We start from the raw sequence: 9530 nt of genomic DNA on the forward strand, positions 1-9530 counted from the left end.
GGGCTCTTCTTGGGAAGGGGGACGATGGTTGTGGTCTTAAAGCAGGTGGGAACAATGCTCTGGCTGAGGGAGAGGTTGAAGATGGAGGTGACAACATCAGCCAGTTTGCTGGCACATGCTCTCAGAGCCAGCCCAGGGATGTTGTCTGGTCCTGCTGCCTTGCGGGGGTCAAGCTTCCTCAGGGCTTTGCATACCTGGCCTGATGAGACAGTTAATGGAGGAGAGGGGGGTCAGGTGGTCTCGGTGTGTGTGTGCCTCCTCTCTGTGCTATGGCTGGAGGTCTCAAAGTGGGTGTAGAAGGTGTTGAGGTCATCCGGCAGGCTGTCTGTGGAGCTGATGATGCTGGTGGTGGTCCTGTAGTCTGTGATGTGCTGCAGGCCTTGCCACATCCGTCCGGAGTCAGCAGTAGAATAGAAGCCTTTCAGCTTCTCTCTGTACTGCCTCTTGGCCGCTGTGATGGCTTTCCTCAGTCTGTACTTCACAGCTTTGTACTCCGTCTCATCGCCTGATCTGAATGCATGAGAGTGAGCACGCAGCATGTGGCGTACCTGACTGTTTATCCAGGGCTTCTGGTTTTGTGTTGAAACGTCTGGCACTGAAGATAATATAAGTGACCTGCAAGTCATTTATTCTCATCATGTTCTTTTTTAAGATCAGTAGCCACGTGCATGAAGGGAATGTTGCTTATGGCTTTGTTTTTTTAACAGTAAATGTGATATGACTCCCGAAACATCTTTTTATGTCCTGAGTCTTTATTCCCCACAGAGCAGCAAAACTTCTATTCACACACAACAGATGGTAAATAACTGGCACCGAGCATCAACAGCTGAATTTCAAATGTGCATTTTGAGATGCAGTTGGTGTGATTTAGTCACAGAATGCTGGTAGTGAAGGCTGAAGTCTTTGTGAGGTAATTCATGTTAAAAACAGTGTTGGCGTTCACAGAGTATACTGCCATATCGCCATAGGTCTTTATGCTGGGAAAGGGTTAGAGAGCCACTGGTTCACATCATTCTCAGCAGAATGACCAGATATAAACACAGCAGCATACCTCAGATGAACACATGAACTGAAACATGTGTAGTTTAATAGCTTTTCCTCTTTAATAATTTATTTAGAGATGTATTTTTTTTATAAAACTGAACACAGTTTCCTCATGGACAGAGAACTTATTGCTCTTGATTGTAAAAGTTAATGAACCCAACTTATGTGGTATTAATGTTTGTTTTTGCTTTACAGGTCGAAGAAGCATTGAGCACTTTGACTGCACTCTCTTCACACATACTGCATTGAAACCACTTGTCTAAGCCTGACATGGACTGTAGCTCTCACAGTAAACGGACAGGAGACCATCCAAATGCACGCACACACACACACACACACACACTGCTGTGCTGGCAACAGTGGTTAGCTGCAAACAAGAGCCTATTTGCCTCGTTCCTGATGAAGAGATGAAGCTGACAAATGAAGCAGAACAGCAGCAGACTTCAGTGTGGTGGATGGACTGGCACATTCATCTTCTCTACTTATTTCTTTTCCTGTTGTAGCCAATATGAACTTGAACGTAATACATGCTCAGTCTGCTCAGAGGATTGGCAGACATATAAAACTAAATTTACTTAGATTTATGTCAGATAACTGGAAGTGACTGTTATTTATTTGGTAGCCGTCTTCGAAACAGCAACCTCTGTGACTGTTCTGATTGATCCTAATATAGCTATGGGCAAACAACTCCTGTTCTTACCCTTACAAGCTCCGCACACTCTGACCTCACCATAATGCCTCTATCCTAACCTCTAATCTTCACTGGAAGTGTTTTCTACACATCTCACACTGCAGACAGAGTTCCATCATATCAAATCCACACTGAATCCATGAGATGCGTCCCCCTTAGGACCCTCAGGGTTTTTTACGCTTCAAGTCTATTTTTTCCTCCTGCTGCATTTAGTGAAGCGTCACCTCCACAAGTCCTGTTTTCCGTTTCTGTTGGTACCTGTTATGACTGATCAGGCTGTTTGAATTTCACTTTCACTCTCTCCCTCTGTAACAGGAAAATCAATACAATCTAAATCCATAGGCTACATCAAAACGTGATTTCTTTCAGATTAGCTTACCTGAAAGTACACTTGTCTTGTTGGTCTGTCTGGTAAAGACTCTTTGTCCTGCCGCTGTCCTGCTGACAGACAGACATCTATTCTGATGACTTTAAATACCCAGAACGCTGCTCACGTCCTCAGTGTGGATTCAACGAAATCACACCTCAGTAGCACTTATGTCTCGTTTCCAGTGTGTTTTACCACAGTCAAGCTAGACCAAGGACCAGCCTCAGAGGTTTTCTGGTAGACCGGTCTTGATTTAGCTCTTAGACTAGTCTGGTGCAGCTTTCACCACATTAAAGAGTGACTTAGTTCTGGGTTAGCCTGGGGACAGGGTGGCTAACTTCTTATGCTTAAAATAAGTCACTAATTGAACTAAGACCCATGTTTCCATAGTAACGATTGGTGACATCTAGTGACTACTGAAACCAAATACAGGGGAACATTTATGGAACAGTGAGTAATGAAAGTGAAAGAGTTTTTAGAGAGCACAGTAACCTGCTGGAAATATACATCTGTGAGGGTACTGTCAGCCGTTTTGTTTGTCCCAGGAGGCCGTCCTGAGCCTGTAGGATGGTCGTCCTGTTAACAAGCTGCAGCAGCTCAGCTCTATCACATGTCTGCATTCCACTAAGATGTTATGCTCCTGGAAGGTTTTTCTGTTGTTATGCTCCTCGCTAAATTTTCATAGTAAAATACCCTCATAGATTTTCTGCTGGAGTGAACACTGACCAGTTGCACAGTTGCTTGGTCAGCCATATGCTTTAGTTTGAAACACGTCTTCATTCAGACACGGTCTGTCAGAACCCTTAGCCTGTGAAAGACTGTGTCTGGCCAATATGAAAATTCATATTCCAAAGCTTAGCATTATGATAAATCTCCCTTACATCTAGTTGTTTCTATGCATTTAGATGATTTCGTGTATCCACTTTTGAGATAGTTGTCTGAGATATCTCTGCCTCTGCTCCAGTACAATATAGGTGAATGGAATTTACATTATGCTGCTGACAGCATTCAAAGTCAACACTAAGAAATTTAGACAACATCTTTCCTGAAACAGTGTTGTGGTTATAGTTCTCACAGGACACTGTCAAAGATTTTATGAGATCATTTCTTTAAAAGAAAGTAGTTTCAGTAAAAGCTGTTGACAGCTTGTTCTACAACAACAGGGATGCTGTTTTGTGTACCTTTTTAGTGTACCTTTTTTTTAGTACTTTTAACACCTTGGGCAGCAGAAACAAAAAACTTCTGGTTTTAACACCTTGGGCAGCAGAAACAAAGAAACCTGTCTGTATGGATCAATACCACTAGAGGGAAGAGGGCCAGTGCTGTATGTTTACAATTTATGTGAGCTAACCCTTTATGGAAATGCTGCTACTGAAGCCACTGTTCACATTTCTGTGCATTATGTCTTTCCACATGACCTGACAGTCTCAAATTATTGCTTCTCCGTCTACTATCCATACTGTATGAACTTGCTCAAATGTCACATCTTTACCCCCTCAAACAACAGCTCTCTGTCGACAAATGAGTTTGTCAAAGCAGTGCAGGACCAACTGTAGGTTCAGTGTGAAGGGGGGTCATACCAAGACCACTACAGCTCTCCTCTGTTGTGTGGAAATTGCTATTTCACTTGCACTTTATCTTACTGAACCAAAGAGATTGTGGGATCACATAATTTAAACTGGACTACTTATTTATAGTGATTTAAGTTATTTCTATCAGTTTTGGGGTGGTTTCTAGTGTTTTGCTTTGTTTTCTGATTTTGTTTATGAAATGAGAAGGCTGCATTTTTATATGAAACTTATGTAAAGTCTGTCAAATTGGATAAATCACTTGTCAAACCTCATGTAGTTGTATTTTGCAGTGCAGTGTTAAGTATGGTTATTGTTTAAAATACTTGCTCACAGTGACTTCATTTTATCTCACTGAAAAATAAAATATCACTTCCATTCTTTAAACTCATAAACATAAAAAATTCACTCATTGAAAATAGTGAAACTAGAGCAAAATGCCCTGATTAATTTTTTCTCGCAGATTTGTTTAATATTTATAATTTATTGGTTGGTGTTCACTGTATTTCAATAAAATCTACAGAAGTCAGACATTTGTTAATGTTATATAATGATTTATTTTGAATTTGGGAATCATTTACATTTATGGTGGTAGCTTGAAGACAACATTATGCCTTCTTTAGAACAAGACCGGGCATTGTGTGTATTTACTGTACAATATGATAGTGGCAGGTCTAGTACTTGAAACATTGTGTGCCTTGTTTATTTTTGTTATACTGTGGGTTTTATAAAAATAAAAAAGGGTGAAAAACATATTTGAATGTTTCCTTGCTCCTCAGTGAATGATCTTGGTTTGGGGTTGTTTCATTCCCAAAGTCTTCTAGGAAAGAATAAACCACTCATTTTTTATACTTAAAGTAACAATGTGTTCATTTTTTACATGAACATAACAGTTACAAAATCATTTTGATGGTAGACTGTGCTGACTTTACATCACAAACGTGGATCCAAGTATGAATGAGCTGGCAATTGTGAGAGTGTGTGTATATCTTATGTGTTGAATGAACTGAGTGCTTGGATTTTTGAGGAGACACAGTGGCCAGATGGGATTTGTAGTGATGAACCCAAGCGGTCAAGGCAGAAGGCCACCCACCAAGAGAGGTTTCTTCCATTACCATTAAAGGGGGTTTTTCCTCCCCACTGTTGCCAAGTGCTGCTCAAGGATGATTTATTGGATTTTCCTTTAATAGTGTAAGCTCTAGTCCTGATGATGCATTGATCCTGAATGCTGGACAGCACTGGGCCCTGACATGATCCACACCTGGCAGGACAAGTGAACCAGCTAGCAATGGAAGAAACCCACCCTGAATGGTTAACTGAAGGCCAGACAGTCCTGATCCTGAAGGACCCTCAGACAGGAACAGTTCCATCCAACTGCCTATATGGAACTATATGATAGGTCAGTTCAATACCTGGCACCATGAAGATGTGTTTTTGTTTTTATTTCAGTATTTAAGAAAAATGAAATTGAGAGGGAGAATTTAAGTTATTCTATTAAGTATTAGTAAAAATGCTTAAGTGTCTTCACTGTTGTTAGGTTATTTCTTAGTTAGATAGATATGGATTAGAGATCTGTTGTCTATGAATGTTTAGTGCAGACAGGGTGACTAGCTTGGGCTGTTAACTATTCAGCCTGCAGTCCAGACTGCAGGCACGTCAAGGTTACAGGAAAACTGCTGTTAGTGTCAACTGTAATGCTAGTCTTAATATTTGTCTTAATGTGTAAGGTTATGTCCAATTGTTTAGATACACACCACGAAAACAACAGTCACGCACCTTGACTTTGCCTCATGTTTTGGCTAAACGTTATAGCAGGTGCAAGGCTTGCTTAGCGGCTGACGTCACGGTTCGACAGCCCAGAAAGGATTAATATTGTATAGGTAAATATTAGATCTAGGAGAGTATTCAGATTCCTGATCTAGGCTAATTATCCTGTTGGTGGGGGTAATGCACCATTTCTTTGTTTGCCAACTGCTATTAAATCCAGACGAAGAAGAAGAAGAGGATGAGGAAATAGTGTTCAGGGCAGGCTCGGTTGTACAAATTGACAGGCTAAGTTTTTCTTTACAATTTCGCTTCGTTGCTTAATAACGTTACCAAAGCAGAGACAAAAAAATACATATCGTAAATATGCTTTGGTTTGATGGTTCAATTCCAGATGCCATTAATTTGGCTAAACAGCGCAATTTTGTCTTTGTCGTTGTTATTACAGGTAACGCTCTGTGTTTGTTCACTTATCACCTAGCTAACGCTAACGCTAACCTGCGTATGTAACAAGTGCTGTTATTTAGCTAGTAGCCGTCCAGCTGTCAGTCTCTAGGCTAAGTGTCGTTAGTCGTTGCACCAAAAGCAAGATGACAGAAATGTAGTAACTTTAAATGTGATGTACATTGATAACTTGGTTAGTATTGTTCATTACTGGTCTATCGTAGCTTATAATGAGAAGAAACGTAAAGTCTTTATAATAGCGCTTGGTGTACCCAGAGTAATGTAGCTAACCTTACAGAGAGTACATGCTAACCTAAGGCCTTTTAAATTACTTTACAAATCGGGTGTTGATGTGATATTAGTCTGGGTTTTGGAGGCTACTGGATGAGATAACGATATCTACTCTGCCCCGATGGGTTCAGTCGGTTTACACTTCAGATGGTTTAATCTCGTCCTGGCCAGGGAACTTGAAACGCCATCAGTTTGAGCTGGGTCAGTATTATGTCAAAGGAAGCAGCATTAGCAGAGGCGCTGGTATCTCTTATGCCATTATGAGGTGGGTGGTTTCATGTATGGACGGTGAGCTGTTATTAAGTGACTCATCACTGTTACTGGCATGCTCATAGGAGAAGATGAACACTCAGCGCAGCTGATGTCCAGCTGGGAAGACGACAGAGTCTCAGAGGCAGCACACAACTGCTGTGTGGCCATCAAAGTTGATGCCAAGAGGTACTGACATTCACTTACACGCACAGTGTATGGTACTGAGGTCTAGTAACAAGAGTACAAGCTGTTTGGATAAGTGAGCACTCACCACTGTCTCCATAATACACAGTGCCCCTTGGCCAGATATTACTGCAGCACTGACTTTCTTTTCTTCTAATGCCAGAAAAACGTTACAGTAGGATCTCTTTATTTGTAGCATTTTATCCTGTAACAACTAAGTGAAAAGGAAACTCTTCATAGTACTGGTACTTTAGCTGATCAAGTGTATTATGGTTTTACAGCAACGTATCATGGTGGAGCTCTAGCACGTCACCTGAAATATTGCTTCTACTCTCATCAAAACAATATAATAGACTACCTTTATGATGTGTAATATAAAGAGTAGAGTAGGTACTTTATTGATCCCACAGTGGGGAAATTTCTGTGTTACAGCCGCAATAGAGAACAACCAACATAACACCATAAGAACAGACACATAAGAACAGAACTTCATAGAAACACGGAAAGGAACACGACGAGGACACAGCTGCTGTAACTTGCTGCCAGAACCTATGGAACTAGCGCAGAGGTGCTTCATCATGCACCAAAGAACATACATTTATTGTTGCAAGGTCATTTAGACCATCATGTTGTAAGTGATCACATGACAAGGCATGTCTGATTTGTCTCAGCAGGTGCAGTGTGAGCCACCCCATCTACCCAGTTTCTTGGGGTAACTGGGTGTCCAAATAGTTTTGCAATGGACTTTGAGCCTCATTCACAAACAGTGTGTATGCACAGATCTGTGCTTGAACTGTGTGTTTACATACAAATCTGGGATTTATCAATATTTTCTTACCTAAATTTGTTTGCCTCAGACCATGCTTACACACGACTTGACTATCTTAGAAAACGTTAACATGCACATTTTAACTAGATGCATGTTATATTAAAACAGTATTAATTAAAATAACTTTGATAGTTAATATAATTAGATTATATACTTGAAATAATTTTACATAATATAAGGCTTTAGCCGTTAAAGGAAAAGGCTGGACTTTTTTTTCCATAGAGAGATTAAAACCGACAATGAATGACCTCAACTCACGGTTATTGGCTATCAGCGTGTCAGTCCTGGATTAGCTTCTTCGTCTGTGCTGTAGATCTCTGTTGTTTTGTCAAAAAGGATAAAAACACATCTTTGAACCATGCTGCTGCACTGGTGACATGTTTCTTCGTTAGCAAAGACCTTCACAACTTCAGGATAATTACTGGCCGCTTGGAGACTTTGGGGCAACATAAGTGGGTCTGGTGTTACATTATGGAAAATGGTTCTGATTGACTAACGTATGCACAGCGGTAAGAACAAAATTAGCTGGTGTGCATGTTTCATGAATCTGAGTGTAATTCTGTGTGGGCACTTACTTTGTGCTGAAGGTAAGAACATTTCTATTTGCACATTAGTGAATGAGGCCCATTGGCATTGTGTATTCAGTCCGTGTGCACAATTCATGGTGTCTGGCTATTCCATTTTAAATTCAAAGAATTAAGAATACATTAACTTAAAATGAATTAGAGGGACTTAAATTTGAAATCTTTAACATTTTATCAAATTTATGTGGTCTTGTTTTGGGTTTTGTTAATGTTAGGAACTTTTTTGTTGTCTGTGCAGTGAAAAATTCTTTGGCTTCACACATAAAACAGTGAAAATGATACAGGACAAAGAGTGTCCGGTAGTTCTCTAGTGGCGCAAGTTTTCTGTTTTTCTCTCAGGCTCAGGTGCAACAGGTAATAGAAACAGAGGAATGTACGTCACATCAATCCTATTTCTTTTTAAAGTGTGTGTATATATTTGCTGTGTTTTACCATGCATTGGATATACTGTACATGTACGTGCATTTCAGGTAAAGCCAATATTTCCCTGTACTGTTTGAGTTTGGGACCGTAGTTTCCCTTTTCCAAAGTGTTTCTGTAGTCTCTTCTGTGCACTTTTTGTACACCAAGCGCTTCCAGTGTGTGAGTGAGTGCCTGCTAGATGCTATGCACCTCACACACTACGCTTTTGGTCTCTGCCACTGTGTGCGCGACCTGAACCACTGTGCATGTAAATTTGAAATCAGAATTGGATATCCGGGCAGCTGGTCACCAGTCTTGGCCAACCAAGATAAAAACTGGCCAACTCTGATCTCCAGCCGATTGATGACTGCATCTTTAGTTTAATGTAATACACTTAAAGAATAAATGTCTTGATGTCAATGGAGTTTCACCATATGATGCTGCATCGTTTCATCCACAGTGAAATATGTGTGCAGTTCTCCCAGATCTGTATCTTTTTTGCTGTTCTCAATGTTGACCATTACTTTTTGGATTGAACTAGTCTTGGGCTTCTACAGAAAATCAGAATCATATTTACTGGCCAAGTATGTTTAAACACACAAAGACTTTATCTCCAGTACAGAGATTCTCAATGTGATAGTAAGCCACTACGTACTACCAAGTTGCTGGGAGTTTGTTCCTTAACCCTTCCTCCTGTGTGAAGATCCAGTGGTGTGCATACCCTCCAGCTTCTTTATTGGGGAGAATGGAATTCCTCTTGAGGTCATTGCTGGCAGTGTGTCTGCTGAAGAACTGATGAAAAGAATCAGCAGAGTAAACCAGGTACAGGCACAAAGATTGGAATGTATACCCTTTAGAGGGAGCTTACTGCTTATTTTCCACACTTTCTACATTTTTAACTAGCTTCCTCATATCCAAAATCACATGCATGTTCTTAGCTAGCATCTTAATAGATTGTCAGGTGTTCACTCGGTTGGTCCACTGCATTTGTCACAATTGAAATGTCTCAAGAACTAATGGATGGTTTACTTGTATTTTGAAATTTACAACACATTCATGTTCCCTCAGCATTAATTATATTCATTTTAATGATCCTCTGACTTTTCATCTG

General features: G+C 40.4%; 2 protein-coding genes across 3 annotated transcripts in view; both read left to right on the forward strand.

Moving 5' to 3' along the window:
- Positions 1-3336, forward strand: part of slc37a1 (solute carrier family 37 member 1) — a 42832-nt gene extending 39496 nt beyond the window's left edge. The window contains exon 21 of the mRNA XM_020606611.1: positions 1240-3336. Within this exon, the coding sequence (XP_020462267.1) occupies positions 1240-1255 (16 nt within the window). The 3' untranslated portion in view covers positions 1256-3336. The remainder of the gene's footprint in view (positions 1-1239) is intronic.
- Positions 3337-5645: 2309 nt separating this feature from the next.
- The window catches only part of ubxn4 (UBX domain protein 4), a 26843-nt gene continuing 22958 nt past the window's right edge, over positions 5646-9530 (forward strand). For both annotated transcript variants that reach the window (XM_020606615.1, XM_020606616.1), the window contains exons 1-4: positions 5646-5882; positions 6505-6607; positions 8880-8908; positions 9123-9241. In XM_020606615.1, coding sequence (XP_020462271.1) covers positions 5801-5882; positions 6505-6607; positions 8880-8908; positions 9123-9241 — 333 coding nt within the window. In that variant the 5' untranslated portion in view covers positions 5646-5800. The remainder of the gene's footprint in view (positions 5883-6504; positions 6608-8879; positions 8909-9122; positions 9242-9530) is intronic.

The sequence above is a fragment of the Monopterus albus genome, unplaced genomic scaffold (assembly GCF_001952655.1).
Source record: "Monopterus albus unplaced genomic scaffold, M_albus_1.0 scaffold79.1, whole genome shotgun sequence".
In the NCBI taxonomy this organism is placed as follows: Eukaryota; Metazoa; Chordata; class Actinopteri; order Synbranchiformes; family Synbranchidae; genus Monopterus; species Monopterus albus.